Source organism: Symsagittifera roscoffensis, chromosome 6 (genome assembly GCF_963678635.1).
Source record: "Symsagittifera roscoffensis chromosome 6, txSymRosc1.1, whole genome shotgun sequence".
Classification (NCBI taxonomy): Eukaryota; Metazoa; Xenacoelomorpha; order Acoela; family Convolutidae; genus Symsagittifera; species Symsagittifera roscoffensis.
The window spans coordinates 7,241,715-7,262,407 of NC_087067.1; the positions used below are offsets into that span (position 1 = coordinate 7,241,715).

The 20,693-nt window shown below is 33.3% G+C and overlaps 1 protein-coding gene across 1 annotated transcript; it reads left to right on the plus strand.

Annotated features, from left to right (window-relative positions):
• The first annotated feature begins 8,656 nt into the window (after positions 1 to 8,656).
• On the plus strand, positions 8,657 to 19,449 carry LOC134847983 (uncharacterized). The gene is made up of 4 exons (XM_063865301.1): positions 8,657 to 8,797; positions 13,222 to 13,376; positions 17,437 to 17,719; positions 19,077 to 19,449. Exons 1-4 carry the CDS (start codon positions 8,713 to 8,715, stop codon positions 19,334 to 19,336), a joined length of 783 nt encoding a protein of 260 aa, XP_063721371.1. The 5' UTR covers positions 8,657 to 8,712; the 3' UTR covers positions 19,337 to 19,449.
• Positions 19,450 to 20,693: the final 1,244 nt, after the last annotated feature.

The following is a 20,693-nucleotide window of genomic DNA, read 5'->3' on the forward strand; positions in this document are numbered from 1 at the left end:
TATTTCTGATTGGTTATACCCACACTTTCGAGTTGAAGGTTCCCCTCACTCCTAATTAAAAATCATTTTAAATTCAGCTAAAGTACCGTCAACTGCTTCCTCTCTCAGCACTAAATCATTTAATTTCAACTTTTATACCGTCAGCTACTTCCTCTCTCAGCACAAAATCATTCTTGTTTCTACCCTTTTACTCAAATTGTTGCTCAAAATGATCTTCTCAGTGCAAAACAGCAACCTTATGTACTCTGTTGAATTTTTGCCTGATCTAGTACAAACTCAAGTACAAGAAACAGATTCTGGAGTTTTTGTGGCACGAATAGACATCCCAAACCAAGTCTGGCACATGGTGGAAGTGATGCGAAGGGATTTCAAGGAACATCATATGACGCAAGTACCAATGACAGAGAACCAACTTGGAGAAATGCAAATGATGGAGGAAGTGGTTGAGCATGTGGGAATGAACTACCGCGAGATTTTTGACTCAAGATTTGTGGTTCAACTAGTCGACGACTTCCTCTTTCCTTGGGAGGAAGCAGGATCAGCCGAAAAACCCATCACAATAGATGAAGATGAGGGTTTCTCAGAAACAATGGGGCCTCCAGCTCCACAACAACCACTACAACCTCGTACAGCTCTCCGTTCTATGGAAAACCTCCAGAGCTCTCAATGGCTCTTTGATTAAAAATTTTGTAAATAAAAGTTGCTCGTTATCAACTTCGTTCTTTGCAATTAATTAATTTCTTCAATTTCATTTTAATTATGAGATTAGATGATAGGTTCAGGGTTAAAACGATTAGAACCTAATTTAGTGCTCCGATCTCGCATACATAAAAGTTTGTACACAAGTAGAAAAAACCAGATGGTTTTCACATATTGTCAAGTAAATTGAAACATTTTTTGCCTTTTTTCGAAAACAATAGAGATTTTTTGCATCTGGCCAAAAAACTGAAACGTTTTTGGCATCTTGCCAAAAAAATTGAAACACATCTCGCCTTTTGTCAAAAAAAATGAAACATGCTTCGCATTTTGTCGAAAAAAAGGAAATGTTTTTTCGCATCTTGTCAAAAAAAGTGAAACATTTTTGCATCTTGTTAAAAATAGTGAAACACTTTTTTGCAATTTGTTAAAAAATTTGAAGCGTTCATTGCAACTTCTTGATAATCAGAAGAAATCATGCTCATATTTTGAGTTTTTTTTTCTACGGACTCTTTTGAAAGATGCTGAATCGATAGTTTGTGTGGAAGCTAGTTTCTGGTTAGAACATAAATAGTGACGTTTGAACTTTTTGCGTGACAGTCTTTTCTTTGCAACACTTGGCGATTTTTCTGCTCCTTTCCATTTCAAATTGTGATGAACAGCGCGGTAAAGTTGATTGAGAAGTTCGCCAATTGATCAAATAACATTGAACAAAATCTGTAATTGTACAACTGATATTTTGTTATGTGAAATGAAAAATACCCAATCTTTGTCAAACTTGATCGAAAGGTGAACCAATCAGAAGTATGTGGAAGTAACAATTTTTCAAAGAACAGTAAGAATTGTGGTTAGAGGCACAAAAAACTTTGGTTACTATACATTTTTCGTAAAAATCATTGGAAACGGAAATCATAAGCGATTTTTGACAATAATCTGAATAAAAGCTGGGAAGAGCTTGACACGTAGCTGCAGCCATCTGGAACAATGATTTTTGCTGAGAATTGTGGATTTATATAGGAGCACTAACACCTACACAATTCCATATTTGGAAACTTCACTCAAAAACTTCAAGTATAGTTCTATTTCCTTTTATGATTAATTGAATGACTCATATTGTTTACTTCTATTTTCAATTGATCTCAAAATCGTTTTTCTTATTTCTTTTCATCTGATCAAAAATCACAAAAGTCTCAAAAATCAAACGTGAACTGGGAGATTTGCTTGGTCGTAAAAATCCTACAAGAGGAAATTTTTTCGAACACTGCTTTCAACTATTCAAGAAAAATGAGTTGAGACAACTCGAAAAAAGACGGCAAGTCCAGTGTGGTGAAAACGAAGGAGAAGCAACCTCGGCAATAAGAAATACTGTTAGTCACAATGCTGAATACCTTGGACTCGTTCCTGTATTGAACTTCACTTCTGACGAGGCGTCAACTTTGGATCAGGAGCTTTACAACTGTAACAAAGTGTACGACATAGCAATTTTCATTAGACGACAAGTTTGTGTCACGATCAAGAAGTACAATGTTAACAAACTCCTTGCATTCAGATTTGACTCTTCACTGCAAAAGAGAATGAAGCAGTGAAACAAGCTGCCGATGTCAATTATACTTTGAATAAATTCAAAGAACTGTCCCAAGTTCTGAGAGACATTATGTTTGTTGAGAACTGTAATATACAATAAATTGTGTAATTTGTGTTTTTTGTTTTTTAATTTAAATATTTACCCCCAAAACCCTTTTTTTAGTATTCGCGTTGAGCAGTGTGAAATGGAATATTGGTTTTTCAAGAAATTTAATCTTAAACCTTGACAATAAATTGGGTTTTTTTCATATTGTTCTACAAGAAAAGTCCCAAAAAACTTCACTAACGATTATAGAAGCACAAATTTTACCAAACTTGCAGATATTGGACGTAGACTTTTGAGTGGACGTAGTCATTTTGAGTGGATTCTGCATAATGAAAGAAGAAATATTCACAAAGGTTACAGATCCGATACCAAAAAAACAGAACTTTTAGAATATTGTAGATATGGAAATCAATGGGAAAATAATCGATATTTACATCTACAAAGAGAAGAATATGATAAATTAATTGATAAACTTCATCATTACTAGGTAATGTGGAGACATATAAAAAATCTTGCATCATTATTGACGAATGCACTGTAGAAAATGAACGTACAGAAAATGAATGAAAATCTAAGAATTTTGAGATTATAAAGCAAGATTCTTCGTCAAACACGAAAAGAAAAATTTTATTTTTTCGCACCTGTATTGTTTTGGACCCGGAAATAAATTCGAAAGAAATGGACCAAACTTTTCGTTCGTACGTCTAACTGGATACGGAAATTACTGTATGGATTATTTTTTTGCAAACTACAAAATCTTTAGACTACATGCAGTTCTGCATGACTCAGCTGGACCTGTAAAAACTACTACGAAAAAAGGACCTGGGTATTGTTATGTTGCACCTAGTCTCCCGCGTTCATGCTTTCTTGGTCATGTGACTGGAATAATTTTCCGTTTATAGGTTGAAATATTTGCTCACATACCAAAAAGTTCCTGAGAAAAGAGTTAACAGAATGAGTCAGTTTGTTTTGGATATTGAATGTATTGAAAACAATATAGTGTAAGATTTTGGACATTATAAAGATGGACAAACTGTACGATATTCTTTTCCTCCTCCGAAAAAATTCAAACCAACATCCCAGTCTTCTTGGTGTACAAAACATCTTCATGGAATCAGTTGGAACAGCGGTTACAAAAAATATACTGAAGTAGAAAAAATATTGAAAAATCTAGAAGCAAGAGAAACGGGATTTTTTTTGCTAAAGATTATGAAAAATTTAAGCTTCTGTCTGAATGTTTGGAAACAAATATTATCAAATTGGATGATTACGCTTGCTTAAAAATTCAGTCTTTGATCTTTAAAGATGAAGAAAATGATTGGAGCTGTAGCAACTACCCATTCCGACATGCATAAACTCTTCACTATGCAGAAACAAAAGCATTTGCATAAGTAATTTTGAGATTATAAAGCAAGATTCTTCGTCAAACACGAAAAGAAAAATTTTATTTTTTCGCACCTGTATTGTTTTGGACCCGGAAATAAATTCGAAAGAAATGGACCAAACTTTTCGTTCGTACGTCTAACTGGATACGGAAATTACTGTATGGATTATTTTTTTGCAAACTACAAAATCTTTAGACTACATGCAGTTCTGCATGACTCAGCTGGACCTGTAAAAACTACTACGAAAAAAGGACCTGGGTATTGTTATGTTGCACCTAGTCTCCCGCGTTCATGCTTTCTTGGTCATGTGACTGGAATAATTTTCCGTTTATAGGTTGAAATATTTGCTCACATACCAAAAAGTTCCTGAGAAAAGAGTTAACAGAATGAGTCAGTTTGTTTTGGATATTGAATGTATTGAAAACAATATAGTGTAAGATTTTGGACATTATAAAGATGGACAAACTGTACGATATTCTTTTCCTCCTCCGAAAAAATTCAAACCAACATCCCAGTCTTCTTGGTGTACAAAACATCTTCATGGAATCAGTTGGAACAGCGGTTACAAAAAATATACTGAAGTAGAAAAAATATTGAAAAATCTAGAAGCAAGAGAAACGGGATTTTTTTTGCTAAAGATTATGAAAAATTTAAGCTTCTGTCTGAATTTTTGGAAACAAATATTATCAAATTGGATGATTACGCTTGCCCAAAAATTCAGTCTTTGATCTTTAAAGATGAAGAAAATGATTGGAGCTGTAGCAACTACCCATTCCGACATGCATAAACTCTTCACTATGCAGAAACAAAAGCATTTGCATAAGTAATATGGACTCGATGCTTTTTTAGCAAGTTGTAAATAGTAATAAACGTAATGTACTAACTTTTTTAAACTTAAATTTAAAAAATTGTCAACTTTTTCTTTCTAGAGTTATTATGGTCGATCATTTAGGAAATTTTGTTTTTGATGAAAAAAAATCATGAACAAAATCATGGAAATTGTTTGGACGTACATGTAATAGATCTCTTCTAATTTTTATATGCCAATTTTTCATTATAGTTTTGATGCTAGTATGTGCAATTGTTCGAATTATGTTATCCACAACATGTGAAGAAACGACAGTTGGGGTATTTATCTTATCAAGTACAGTCGGTTATATTCTTTCTTCCCCAAAGCTATGAATAAGTTAATATCTACCAAAAAACGAATTTTTATTTCCTTAGTTGTTCCAAGTGGATCTGGAAAATCTCACCTTATTTTGATTGGTTGAAAATTGGTACTTTTCAAGCAGCATTCGTCAAAATTTTTTACTTTTATCAACGTTATCAACCTCTTTATAGTCTTTATTACGAAGAAAAAACTTTAAATTTGTTTAAGGAAAAGGTTTTGACCTGATCGAATTTCTTCCCAAGAACGGAACTAAGTATCTGCTTTCTTTTGATGGTTCTTGTGAAGAAATTTCAAACTCTAAACAGTTTGTAAAAATGGCCACTGCTGGAAGTCACAGGGGTCTGAACACAATATACATCAAACACAATTTGTTTCATAAAAACAAATTGGGAAGAAATGTAGAAGTACAAAATACGCACATATTCTTGTTCAAGTCACCGAGAGATGTTTTACAAATCGAAACATTAAGTCAACAATTAGGTCTAGGATCTCAATTAAAAGTTATTTTAACAAGAAAAACAAAGCAAAAGACAGAAGAACTTGGATCCTTTTCAAAATCTGAAAAGAAAAGACTAAACATATTGTATTCTAAGGGTAGCGCTACGTACGGTTCTGTTCAAAACTTGAGTAAAGCAAGTGATTTATCCAAAAAAAAAGTAGAACAGTTCTTACAAACCAAGACATCGTATACAAAATTTGGTCCACCAATCAGGCGTTTTCGAAGACTTGAACTTTTTTCAAATATATCAATGAAATTTAGTGTATGGACTTGGCTTTTGTAAAGAAGTTTGCAAGTCAAAACAATGAAGTGAAGTTTTTATTAGTTGCTGTAGACAGTTTTTCGAGGTTTGTCAGAGTTCAAGCAATGAAAACAAAGTATGCCAAAGACACTTTAAAAGTTTTCAAAAAAAGATTTTTCGAAAAAACACTCTTGAAAAACTTTAGGTTAGTAAAGGAACAGAATATGGAGGAGTTTTAAGAAAAATTGCACGGAGAAAGACATTAATGTTTACTCAACATTGAGTGAAACAAAAGCTGCATTTGCCGAGAGCAATTCAGTCTTTAAAAAAATAATACATCGTTACATTGAAGATCACGGTGAAAAATTTGTTCCAAAACTGCAGCAATTTGTTGCTACATTGAACTGTCGCAAAAATCAGTCAATTGGAAAATCTCCGAAAGATGTGGAAAAAAGAGATTTCTATCCATTGTGTATGACAAATCGTTCATGAAAAATACTAAACCAAAATTCAAAATTGGCGGTAGAGTTAAAATTTCGAAAATTGATACTCCGTTCCGAAAAGGATACAAGCCACAGTTTGCAGATGAAATTTTTAAAATTTCGGCAATATCTACAAAAAAATCTCCTACATACATCATCAACGATCTCGAAAAAGAAGAATTTCCGGGAAAATTTTATGAGAAAAGCTGAGAAAATGTTCAAATGAAAGGTAAGTCTTTTTTAAAGTGAATTTGTATTGATTAGTTGTCACGGTTTCTTTTACTATTGAGCTAGTTTCTAATGCTTCTTTTAAATGTAATCCGAATAGTAGCCTTAGTTTTTTTACAAATTTTCTACCGGAACAAATACATCTTAAAAGAGATTGGGATGTTGCTATTTCAGAAATATTGTACCTGTCATTGTACCAAAACGTTACTGAGGGAAAAATTACTTTCATAGATGGGCGAGAAAGCCCCGAGGAAAAAAGAAAGATTCAACCAATGAATTTTGAACCTGGACTGTATCCAAGTAATGTTGATATAGTTGTAGCCATGAATGACAACGTTCGAAGTCGTATAGGAGCCCAAAAATGTGAATAAACGGCATTTAAGTTTCAGTAGATAAAATTACACAAGAATTTGCCATTCATTTACTTGAGGATCAATCAGTGTTTATAAATCAGTGTGCTGATATGAGTAGCATACTTGGTTGTGATTTAGAACAAAGCCAGACAGGGGTTATAATGAAAGGAAAAGGTCCACATTTTCCTCAATTTTCCTACGACATTAAAAGAATACATTCCTTAATGATTTATAGTGATTTTTTAGAATATAAAATAGTAAGCGATACAAGCAGATCGTTAGGTACTTTTTTTGACTCTTAATAAATTTAGGAATTGTTTTAGCCTGAGTCGACAAAGAGTAGGGGCTCAAGTGAAGAAGTGAGTAACCGAAGATCTTCAATGTTTAATACACTTGAAATGGTTAGTTAATTGCAAAACTTAAGTCAGTCATGTGTCGTTTGTAAGGGTTTGACGTTTGAGATCGTTAGACACTTGTATTAAGAGGTGGGAAGACCAAAATTGTTTTAATTCATCCAAGGAAAGCCTTGATGATCGAATGTTTTTAAAATGTTTTGAAAAACAAAGTTAGAATAAATTTTAAAGATCTAAGGATAACCTGGTTTATAGAAAAGTTCAGACAAAACAAGGATATGCCTTGACAAGATTTGAATTAAAAGTTAAAGATTAATAGAAGATTAAGAAGTTAAGAGCAAAATTTTGTTCGAAGTTAAAGATTTAATTGATATTAGTTTTTATTAGTGATTTTGAACTACATTTAGATGAAGAAAAAATGAAGCACGACGGTGAGAGAATGAAGATATGAATCCCTGAGAAGCGAAAAAACTTTCTATCATTGTGATAAAAACTATTTTAATTTTTTATACTAATAAATTTTTTGTATTTTTATTCAATTTATTTTTAATTTGACAACAAGTTCAAAGTTACTGCAAATTTGAAATAAATTGTTTTTGTAGTCTTGGATCTTTTGTATTGGTATTATATAATACTGGTTACACATGAATGAAAAATATATGTCTTGGAAATGAATCCTACTGCTCCTAGTAATTTATTTCATTTGAAAATGTACTGCATTGATGTTCTTGTAGAGAAGTAGTCATTGCAGTCAGCTTTTTTTTGTTTTACTTCGTAGAAACTCGGTCCACTAATTGGGTTTTGACCTGGTGTAAGCTTGAGTAATTGTTGGTTTTGATTAGTTTTATTAGGACGTGGAGGTAATTTTTCAAAAATTCTTAACATTTTGTGTTGTGTTTGGATCTTAGATCTTATGTCTATTTTGAGTTTGCCAAATCTTAAATTGTTAAGGTCTTGTTCGAGACTCATGTCGCAGCAGATGAATTTTCGTCCGGGGTGGCTCACTTATAGAGTAATTTCAGACAAGGTACACCGTCTATTCGTCATGCTATCTTACTTTCGGCCGGATATACTCGTGCAACTTCTTAGTCGAATGCCGATCTAATTTTAACTCTTATATCTCCTACTCTCAATAGACCTAGTGTATACTGGTATTTGCGAGGTAAGATACAAGGAGCTGTTCTGGAGAAGAGCAACTGCTGGCCAAGTTAAATTTATTTTGTTCTGGCTGAAACTATAAATAGTTTGAGCCTTACAAATTATCGTAGGTCTTTGTGATGGATCATGATTGGTTAGTGAGGTTTTTTAAATGAAATAGTTTTATCAATAATACAATTGGATATAAATACTAGTTTTAAACTGTTTCCACCATACCCACGACCTCCGACCACTTTAACATCAGTAAAACCCGACCCCTCTGCATCCCCTTCACTATATCCCCCTTCTATGAAAAACATGCAATAACAAACATTATTCTATTCTTTTTTGACTACGTGTGTTTTTTTTGTACATATCTTATTTCTGGTGCGATACAATTACAAATTGGTATGGACGCAAGCCATGCACTTTTAAGCGTTAAGCAAATTGACCAAAAGTGTCATTTTGAACAAAAGAATGAGCAATCTGATTGGACTTTCAATATGACTGTTTTGTGGTTTGAATCGACTAAACTTAATGAGTGAAGAAATTGACTGTGAACTGTGCAACTGTTCACAATTGGAGCAGATCAAAACTGCACGATCTTCAAACATGTCTGCAGGTTAGCTTATTTTCACTTTGATGACCTTCTGCAGAAAATCAAGCTTGTTTTTCTGAAAAGGCTGTTTGCAAAAGTTTCAAGGAAGACTAAAGATTTCAGAGTGAGGTCTTATTAGACGCCTGGAATTAAAACACTGCCAGCACGCGTCAAAATCCGATGAGCGCTAACTGGCAGCCGACTGATCGCGCTCACTTCAGATTGTTTGCCTCTCTGACTTGTAAACCAGCAAAAAACTAGTTAAAAAATTTTTTTTGGGTTTTTGTCCTCTTAAAACCGTCCAAAAAATGGATAGCACAGGGTGATTCTGAGAAAAACAGAACCAGTTTTGACCGGGTGATTATTTTCCCATTTTTTATCCCTAATATTGTTTGAGAGTTTTTTTGAGGGAATCAGAATTCAGCATTTAAGGAGTTTATCTATATTGCATGGTTTCTTGATTGTTATCCGCACTCAGTAAAAAAAATCGATTATATTACAATTATAATTGTTTTTTCATCAAAATTATAAGCGCCAACTTTCGATGTTTAAACGATTTATAATCCATTTTACTGATAACACTTTTCCAAACAATATAATAAACTATAATCAATTATAATTGATTATAATTTTTCCGAAAATCTCTTATAATCTCTTATTATCTATTTTAATCTATTATAATAGTTAATAATCTTTTTTTCTGTCAAAAATCTCTAAAAGTGAGATGTCTTGTCACTCTTTGGTTCATCTGAACACAAAATTTTACCATGAAACAGAAATTTCGTGAGATCCCTTCATTTTATTTGAAAGAATCCTGCGGAAGGTGAAATATAACTTTTCTATAAAAATCTGGAAACTAAAGCGGTGTGCTGACATTTTGGTGGTAAAACAAACTCAAAATGTGCATCATGAAACAACTATAGTTGAGAAGAAATAAAAAAAGGTCTCAATTTTGATTTGATTTGCAAACAAATAGAACAATTTTCCCATTTTCACATAAACCAAAGTCTACGACAAGCATGAAATATGAGCAACTGAGTCGCAAGGTCGAAGACGATTTGGGCAAACTAAAGAGATTATGATCAAACATAATCGATTAAAATGGATTTTTTTCTGCAAAACAAAAGAATTAGAATTTCGGATACAAATAATCGATTATAATGTATTATAATTGATTTTATTTGCTTTCAAAAAGAGAGATTATACATTACGAGGCCAAACTGTGCACTGGTTAGGAGCACAATTTTGTGTCTGTATATTCCTGGATTCCAGAGACAAGTGTTTATACATGTTAAAATATTGTCGAAACGATCCAAGAAAATGAAAGAACAAAAGAAGAACAAAGGGAGCGTCCTTGTTGCGGAATCCGCTTACAATGCACAAAATTCACAGTTTGGCCTCGTAATGTAGTCAATTATAAATTGATTATAATCGATTTTTCCTCAATTTTTGTAAGAATGGTAACAACATCAGATTATAATCGATTGTTAACGCTTGAAACTGGAAGCAGTTAAAAGAAGATTGCTCCTGCGGTCTTTATGAGGGAGAAATTGTTCTGTTGACCTCACCTCTTTGTGGTTCCCAAAATAGGTTCCCACCTTTATGCGCTTTTAAAATAGACTCTTGAAAGGCTCACTCTATTTTTGGAAAACTTTCAGTCAAAGTCTGGTCAAAGAACTTTTAGTGTTAAAGATTGAGCAGCCGCTTAGCTGGCACACTTCAGGGAGACGGCCGTTGAGCTGCCAAAAGAAAAAAATTATACTTAGAAAAAAAATAGAGCTGCTAGGCTCTATTCTTCAAAAGAAGAAGCATAAAGCGGCTAAGGCCGTACAAACTAAGCCAGAATGGTTTAAGCAAAACTGAAGCAAAAAAAATAACCGCTTACTTTGCAAATAGCACAAAATGTTTTGGCCATGTCCTAGTCGATCAAGGGACGTTATCTTTCAAGAATTTGGCAAGCTTTTTTGAAAAATTATTTTTCTCTTTAGACGATCTTGAGAGAATCTTTCAAGATACTGCTGGTTAACCTTCTTTAAAGAGAGCTTTTTTCAGCAAGATCTAATCTAAATTGATTTTGTGAGAACAAAAAGATGTGCACGCAAAAGCAGCCAATGTAGTTTGAGTAGGAAGTGTAGTGCTGACTTTTGAATATTCAAACAAATGAACAAAAACGAAAACGAGAAAACTCTAACCGTATACTATGAAAACAAAATTGTTTATCGTATTTATGTGGTTGCTACATATAAAACATCTGAAGCTAATTTACTCTTTTTATCACAACAATGACTAAAAATTTGAAAAAAAAATCAACCATTATAGTTGCAAAACTAGATGAATTGAATTAATTCAAATAATCAGAAAACTGAGTTTTCGGAAATCTCATTTCAACATGCATAAATTATAACCAGAACCTGAAAGTTTTCATTACATTAGCGAAAATGATCACATAAATGAACAATTTTAAAACAAGGTCATACTAATTCTACTATCTGAACTTGATTTAAACTCGGAACTATTTGTGAACGTAGTCGACTTGGATCTCAATGGTGTTTTTCTGCCACCCAAAATGAATTATTGTGAAAAATTCATAAACGGTTATCTTAGAAGATTCTTGCAAGATATTCTCAATCTTGTAGGATCTTGAAAAATCACCTCCATCTAGCAAAAAATTACAGGGTAACCTTCACTCGCAAGAATTTTGCAAGAACGAAAACATGGAACTTCTGCATAGTCGGCAGTCGTAGTACAATAGTACAATTAGAACTCAGTTTTTTCAAAAAAAATTTGTTTCTTTTTTTGCACATTGTTTTTGAATCTTTGAAGCTTTTGATTCCCAAAATATTGCTGGAAAACTCAAAAACTAACTTGACTTGACCAATACTAAAATTTTTGCGGCTTATATTTTTTGTAAGCCTGCTCGCTCGTTTTTATTTGCTCGAAATTAAACTGTTTCAAAATTTCTCGTTCGCATCATACCTGAAAAAGTTTAATTTGATATATCACTCGATCCTTTCCGATGATAAATTTTGGACCTGATTTTGCGTGGAAAACAAAAAGAAAAAGCAAAAACTCAAAAAAAAAGAGTTCAAAGTTCCTTCCCGTTTTTTTGAGTGTTCGGAACAAAAAAGAGCTCATCAAAGCAGAGTTAGAAAGTCCGCAAACAAAAAAAAACGAGGATAGTTGGTTACTGTACATGTAGCACAGAATACTCCTATCATAGTCTTTAAATAACTACAAAATAAACTTTTTTTCAAATTAGTTTTCCTGCATTGGGTGATTAAAAAGTCAGATGTAAAACTATACTTTAGGCATATTTGACATCCTTAGAAATACAGGCAAAATAGACAAAAAGTTCAAAAAAGTGACCAGAAAACCAAAAATTTCACATTTTTCTGCAGAAGTTTTTGGTTCACAGAATGGAGCTACAAAACTGCAAAAACTAACTCTACTTGCTTAAAAATAAGCGTTTAGGGCTTAAATTTCTAACAACTAGGTTGTTGTATGCCTGATTGCTCGCTTTATTGGCTCGAAACTAGAAGAAAAATTGAAAACTTCAAACCGGTTTCTCTCCGCTAGAAAAAAAATTAAGAAATTTTTAATGTACTTCGAATCATGATTGAAAGGAAGGGTTTTAATATAATATAGCATTCCACCCAATACGATGATTATTCGTGTTACCTGATTTTGCGTGGAACAAAAACTTAAACACACCCGAATACAAAGTTCCTCCCCATTTTCAACGGGCGGAACAAAAAACTTTACATTATTAAGGAAAGAATCAATTCAAAAAAATTTTATTTTTTTTTCGAATATGAAGACAAAAAATTGATTTTCTGACAATTCAAAAGCTCAGAGAAAAATTTCCATTTCAATCATTAAAAAAAGAGTCTGTCAAAAAAAGAAAGAAACTTTTATTCAGTCTTTAGGATCGAAAAGCGGGCGTTTTACTAAAACCATGTGGAAATGGGGTCGGAGGTTGATGAGGCTCGGTTTAGTTGCATTTTCCGGCTCCGGTTTAGTTCCGGTTTAGAATTCTTCGAGTTCCATTTTCTTACTGCTTGGTACAAAAGCTATTTACGGCAGAAAATTGTTTTGTTACGGTCACTTCGTCTCACAAGTGAAAAGTGAAACAATCAAATGAATCTGAACCAGTCAACTGAAAATGACTTGAGATTTTGCTAAATCGGTATCATAATTTACAAAAAAAAATAAAGCGGGTGTTTACCAAAAATATTATGTTTAGATTAGCAGAAAGATCAATTTTTTGGCAGTTCTATAAGTGTTTGAGTACTCAAATTTTGGTATTTTTGCTCGTGGATAATTTGTGTTAAGCTTGCTCACAATTGTTTGTAATATTTCCATGAGACACAAATCAATGTTTTTCTATGAAAAACATTTTTATCCATTCCTGAAGCTACAATTCCTAGACGGTTGCATTTAATTTTTAGGAAGAGCAGATCCAGACTCTTTGCTGGACTTGTTTTGGGACCCTCTGTCGCAACCGTCCAGGTCTGTGAAACTGTTCCTTGTTATGTGCGGGATCCCACATACTGATCGTTTTGTGCACATCAAGTATGGCGAGAACTTAGAGTCACAATTCAAGGTATGTCATCGAAAAAATTCCATCACAAGTAATGCCAATCTTAGGGTTTTGATGTTAACCGTGAGTCCCAAAAACTTGAGATGAAAAGTTTTGAATATTTGACGTCAAAAATAAAAATATCATGAAAGATGGAAAATTACACAAAATGATAAATTGATTTATACAAACAAACTTCAGATGGGGTGGGTCCTTAAAAGAATTCAACCCTCTCTGCCATTGTAAAATCGGTGTTACTCTGTCGCGACTCGATTGTGTTTTTTTCTCAGCGTCAAGGGATACAAACTTTTTTTTGTTTGACAGTAAAAATCCGCTTCTAGTTTATGCCTAGTGGAACCAGATCTGTACTAGAATTTATCATTAGTTAAAGTTATGATATTTAATCTCTATAAAATATTAATTACTTACCAATCATACTCCATCAAACTAACAACCAACTTATTTGTAAGTGTTGAACCTACTTGTAGTTTCAACACCAGAACAATTTGAATTAAACTTAGAATACAGTTGTGCTCATTCTGGAACTAATTCGCATAAACCGGTGTACACTAGATCTATTGAGACTAGGAGATTAAAGAGTAAGATTAAGGTTGGTATTAGACTAAAAAGTTGCACGAATCTATCCGGCCGAAAATAAGATGGCGTGACGAGCAGACGGTGTACCTTATCTGAACTTACTCTATGAGTATAGTATTCCATACATAACTCATCTGGTGCGATCAAAAGTCTCGAACAGACCTTAACTAACCTAGATTTAGAAAAAATAGATTAGAATTAGACAAATACAACATTTTAAAAATGTTATATGACAAAAACTAGTAGAAATGTCTCTACGACTCAATAGATCAGATCCAATATTCCGAACAATACGAGAACTACCCGGTATTGAAGAAGATCTCGAACAAGAGACGACGTACGACGAGGAAGAAATCTATCAATCGATTTCATGATTGTACGACAAAAATCAGATCAAATTTTTATATTTAGAATACTTCCAGCAGTAAATTTAAATTTTCATTTAGTGACATAAAATTTTGAAAAAAAACATCTTCAATAACCTTTCATGGCGCTAAACCTAATAATTATACAATAACGACCGATAAAAACAACACTAGTAGTTTTCAAGGAGAACTACTCTTGTTATATCAGCTGTAAATTAAAAACATCTTGAAAAAAAATATTTATTGAATATAAAAGTACAAAAATTAGTTAGTATAAAGCATAAATTGTTAGTATAAATAACTCATCTCTTCATCCCAGCTTCATCACCTAAAACATAACAGCAAATCTCAAAAACTAACAATCATCAAAACTAAAAACTTGACTTTTTAACTTAAACTTTTATCATAAGACTATCAAGGCTTATCCTTGTTTTCATTTAAATTAAATTCCGTTAAAATAACAGATCATCAAAGCTTCCCTTGGATCTTTAAATTAAAATTAAATTGTATCTAAATTTTTGATCATCAAGGCTTATCCTTGGATCTAATAGAACAATTTTGTTCTCCCCTCCATATTGATTAGTCTAACGACCTCAAACGTCGATTCACTACCTAACTCTTATGAAAGACCCAGAATTAACAGAATTTTTTTTTTAAATAGCTAACCATTCTAATTAGGATAAACAGTGAAGAACTTCGTTTACTCATCCTTCACTTGATCCCCTTCCTCTTAAATGACCCAGGCTAAAACGCTTAAGCTTAGTAAGTCATAAAATAGTATCTAACGAACTACTTGTGTTCTAATTATACCTGAACCTTGTGCATCAATTTACTATTCTTGAACCCTTGATCACAAGTCACAACCCCTAAGTAAGATTAGGTAAGTCTATCTTAACTTAGAATTATTCACGAGAAAGTAAAAATCAGACTAACGAATCGATATATGCTTTTCTCTCCAACCCTACAAATACGCCCCAAGTTAAGCTAACCACAAAAAATCGTAAGAACTATCAGGTTAAGAAACTAAAAATCACTAACCCCAAAATTGCATCCACCATCCTAAACCTTATGTCAAGAGACAACTTAGGAAACAAACAAACAACTATATCACACAACTGTCTATTTAACGACGAAAGATACGACCTCGTAATCACACCACACAGACAAACAATAGGATACAAAAGAACAAAAATACAAACACTGAGAAACAAAATTATTAACAAACAAAAACAAATTATTAGCAAACGATTTCCAAAACGAAGAAACGCAGTCTCAGAGTCAGAAACAAGCGCAACACAAGAACTCCACAATTCAAAAGACTCAATAAATAAAAACCATCAAATTGACGATCAATTGTATTTTTCTGACTCAGAAACCACGTCACCAGCATCAATAAAAAGAAAACGTAGAATAAAAAATTGTTACACAAACAAACCAATACGTCTGTACAATTGGAATCAACCAATAAGACACATTGAAAATTACACGGTAACAGTGATACAACACAAAAATGATTCGAAATGAAGAAAACCTAGAAGATTCAAGACTCCCATTTTTAATACATCCACAAGCTGAAGCTCAAGGACAGTTACAATTTTGCCAAAGTTTAATCACAACTTTATTCGAAAAAGGAGATAGTCCATGCAGAAAAGAATTTTCCGACGTAAAAGTGAAAAGACAACTTCTTGAACACTATCTCAAAAGCATATGTAGTCTCACATCACAATATGGAATCTACACAAAAGAAATCAATTCACCAAACGCATTTCATGACAAATATCTCATTCAAACTGATGAGGTAGATATTGAATGTTCAAAAATTTTTACAGAATACATAAAAAATATACAACATCAAAACTCACAAAGAGCAAATTCAATATTCACAAAACGATGTATTTTAGCACTAATAGCAATAAAAAAGAGAGCATCGCATCCTTCCTCAATCCGAGAACTAGATTCAGACTTAAGGAAACTGGTAGATAAACTAGAACGAGCAAAAATCACTATGAAATTAGAAACAGAAAACTAAAGCGACAATATGTCAACAACATGCAAACCACTACTTCACAAGTAAATCATATTCTTGACTCCGATACAGAATGATCTGAAAAAATCACTGAAATCTTAAACATCTACGAGAAAAATCCAAATTTCAAAGGTAAACCATGATTTAAAAAATGGTGCAGTTATTGCCGAAGATACGGACACACCATTGCCGAATGCAGACAAAAACAACAAGACAATCAAAACAAACCACAAAAAAATAGAGAACCAAATAAATCATTATATCAGTACATGAAAAAAGATCAAAATTTATCCAACAAAAACGTTTAGCTCGTTTTGTCCGGTTAATTTAAATCAGCACTGTACAATGAAAAAACTTTAACAGTACCTAAAAATCAATGCAGATGAACTTAACACTTTAAATTGAAATAATTGGGAGTCAAATTAAAAATACCATTTGTTAATCTGCTATTCAGAGCAATAATTTTTTGAATGCTTCTAGACATTTATAATATTTTTGGGACACCGTAGCTCGTAGTTTTCTTTTCCGTTATCAAAACGACAGACACTTTGGGACGTTATGACTGGCTTCTTTCTTGCAGAATCACCCAACTCTGTAGATTGGCCATTATTTTTTGGCAGAACGAGAGCCAAATTTGCATCAATGAGGTATTTTTTGATTTTTTTGAGGGCAACTTAAAAAATTTAGAGGGAGACAATTTATCGCCACTACCAGTCCCACATATTTCTTAAAACGGCTCTTTTTCCTACACCCCCCCCCCCCCCCCCCACCTCACACGAGCATCAACTTTATGGTGTAAGTTGTTTTAGAAGGTTAATCATGAGAGACCAAATATGTTTGTCATGGGCCTAATTACTCCGTAAGCCAATTTTCATAACAATCGAATAGGGTGAATAAATTTTTCATTTGTAAGTTTTAGCAGTGGGGGGGGGGGGGGGGGGGGCTAGGAAAAGAGCCCTTAAAACTTCTTGATTAGCCCTTTGAATAGTGTGAAAAATCGAATCTTGTTTTGAATAAATTTTTTAAAAGAAACACCGGCAATTTAAATGTCGAACGATAGCAGTAAATTGATTAGCTTATTCAAACTTTTTTTCAGAAAGTTTCTAGTCTTGGAAGAGTACCAGTTATAAAAAGTGGAGAATTTGTTCTGAGTGAAAGTGCAGCAATCTACGATTACCTGTCTACCAAATTCTCTCATCTGTGTCCTGATTGGCTGTTTCCCAGCCAATTAGAGCAGAGATCACGAGTCAACGAGTACTTGCACTGGCATCACAATAACTTGAGACTCAACAGTGCGTTGCTGTTCCAAGAAACATTTGTGAAGCCGAAATTCAAAGGAATTCCAGCGAGCGAAGAAAAAACTTCACGTTACGAAAAAGGTACGTTTTGCTCTAACTCTCGCAAAAAGATCTACCGATTTGTCGAAGAATTGAAACTTTTTTTAATTCTAAGACAATGAACAATCCAGCTAAATTCTCTGGATTTGAACATGATACTTAGATACTTCGCTACAGCAGAATGTTTCCAATGGGTGCGCCAGAGTACTAAGGAGAGAAAAAGCATACAAAATTGTCATCAATCAATCCAACCAACCCACCCAACCCCTGATTTCAAGCGCTGTACAATTGAGACAATCAAACTACTGTACTTAGAAAACCTTACACGGCATTGATTGGGGGTTATTCTGATGATGGAAGGACCAAATGGTGAAAAAATTTCAACCAATCAGAATCAGTAAAAGTTTCTATTCGCTAAAAAAACTCTTCCAGTTAGCCGAAGTGAAAGTTAGTAAAAAAAAATATTTCTCAATTCTGATTGGCTGAAAATTTTAAGTAAACAATATTCGGCCCCTCCAACTAAAGGGACATCACCGTATTGATTCATCAGTTTTTACCAAATGTTTTGAACAACAACCCAAAAAAGTGTCAGATTTGGTCTAAACGAAGATTAAAATTTATTGAAAGGCGATAAAATATGTCGGCTGTTTCTGTTTGTTTTCAAGTATTGTTGAAGTTTCCGCAGTTCTCTACGGTACAGAAATCTTAACTCTTAGATTATTTTTACCCGGAAATCTTTTCTCAGATTCATTACAATTTATCCAATCAGACTGGTTGAGAGTTTGTGGTTATGATTCTAACGTCACAGTCTTTGGACTTTAGCGCAATTTGACTCGAAAACTTATTCTCAAATAGTTTATTGTTCCGAATTTCGATACGAAAGTAACGGAATATTTGTGCTCGGGGTGGGTTTTTTTTCTTCAGACAAATTTCGACTTCTTAACTAGCCATTTTTGACGAATTTTTTTTTTATATCATTCAAAAGGTATTGTTGCCCTGAGCTTAAATTTGAAAAGATTCTTCACCTGTGATCATTTTTCGTAAAGTTATGGGGGTTTAAAGGTTGGCAATTTGGCCAATTTGGGACAATTAACGCGCAATATATTTCGCGCTATTAAAGCGTAAGCGGAGATTTAATCCGTCTAATAAATCGTTCCAAATTGGTTGAAGGAAGCTTATTTGCCATAATTGATTCGTTACTAGAAGCGAAATTTATCACTTTGTACTTTATGTGGCGTGTAGATAATTTTCACAAAAAATCTCAAATTAAAAAAAAAAAATTCGGTTTATTTTTTTTTACATTAAGTTTTTTCCAGTTATTACTGCTTCATAGACCTTAAAAGGCAGTCGGAACATTCAGGGCTTCTCCCTGATATGAGCAGTCTTGTTTATATTTCAGGTCTGAAAAAAGCTTTGACAGAACTCGGTTCTTATTTCCTTCAAGATAAAACTTTCATCGCGACCGAGTTACGGCCTTCAATTGCGGATATTCATGGAGTTTGTGAATTGATGCAGCTGAGAGCGATTGGCTTCAACTTCACACATGTTTCCACTAAAATTGAATTTTGGATGCAGAAAACGATTGAAAGTTTAAACCCACATTTCGATGAAATACATGAAGAAATACTGAAACTAGGAAAACCTACCAACAAACTTTGAATTATTTCATTTGTCATTGCAATTTATGAAAGAAAAGAACCCATGTGAAGCAGAGGTAGTTTTTAAGATTATCAAGAATTGAAGAAGAAAAAAGACGATACGAATCTAGCTAGGATGCTCGCGATACGAGGAATATCAAAAAGTCTGAATTTTGTTAAGAATCTGCTTCACACTGCATTTATTTTTACTAACACTAGCCACCAATAAAGCAGCTACAGTTTCTATCAAACTGCCAATGTTATACGGCAAAAATTCGACCAAAAAATATTTCTATTGAAATGTTCCGGATTTGAATATCCAACCTGTTGAGTAGAAGTCTCACGCCCTCACATGTGCGCCACGATCTCTTGTAGGTAAACTAGTGACCCAGTTAATTGTGGATCTATCTGTTCTAATACTTTCAATAATATATTGTACAGATACCGAAATGCGTAATCTTCAGAACATCAAAAACAGATTTAACGCTAAACCATAATATTTCTCAGCTTAAGTAGTGGATTAAGCGTTTATTTAAAAGAGAAACAGCTTATTTAAAGGCGAAAGGTTCTGAAAATCAGTCAAAAATTCGAAAACTTGATTTTTTCAAAATCCATAAACTTTTCTCTATGAAAGCTTGGGAGTAACTTCTGCTTTTCACAGCCTGATTTTTGGATTGCAGATTTCCGCACCCTGATATTTTAGATTTAAACCTTAATATCAGGTTTAGCTAGTAGTAGACAAAACTTCGAAAGAAAAACACGATAAAAATTGGAAAAGGAAACATTCCGAAGACAATATCAGCTTTTCTGCGAAAAAACAGGGTAGAAAAGATTACACAGCGAATGTCTAAGCTCCATGCTAGTTTTAATGAACAATGAACCTCAGAATCAGCAGAATAAATTTACAAAGAAAATAACTTTACAAAAACGGGCAAAATTTCATAAATTGGACAACTTCTTAAGCCATATTTTTTTCCAAACTCAAGTCATAGCCGTTTGCGCAGGTAATATTTGCATTACTGCCTTTTTTCTTTGGGTTAGAATCTTAAACATCGATTTGGCAGAGTAGTTTTTGAAAAGTCAAACGAGTTTAAAAGATAACCAAAAGGGCAAAAATGAACTTGTTTGTGGTCATCATTTTTTCTAAACCAAATTTAGGGAATAGCTGCTTCAGAAGGGGAGATCCATTTATTTTTTATTGAAACCCAGGCCGTAGATTGTGAGGTAAAACGAAAAGAGACTATCAAAATATGCAAGCACATAGAAGAGAACCGATTCTCTATTGGTATCATGTGCTCTGAAAGTCGGTACAAAAGTTTTTAAGAAAAATTGAAGTTTTCAACAGCGCCATTAAGCGCTGTTGAAAATGAATAGAATAT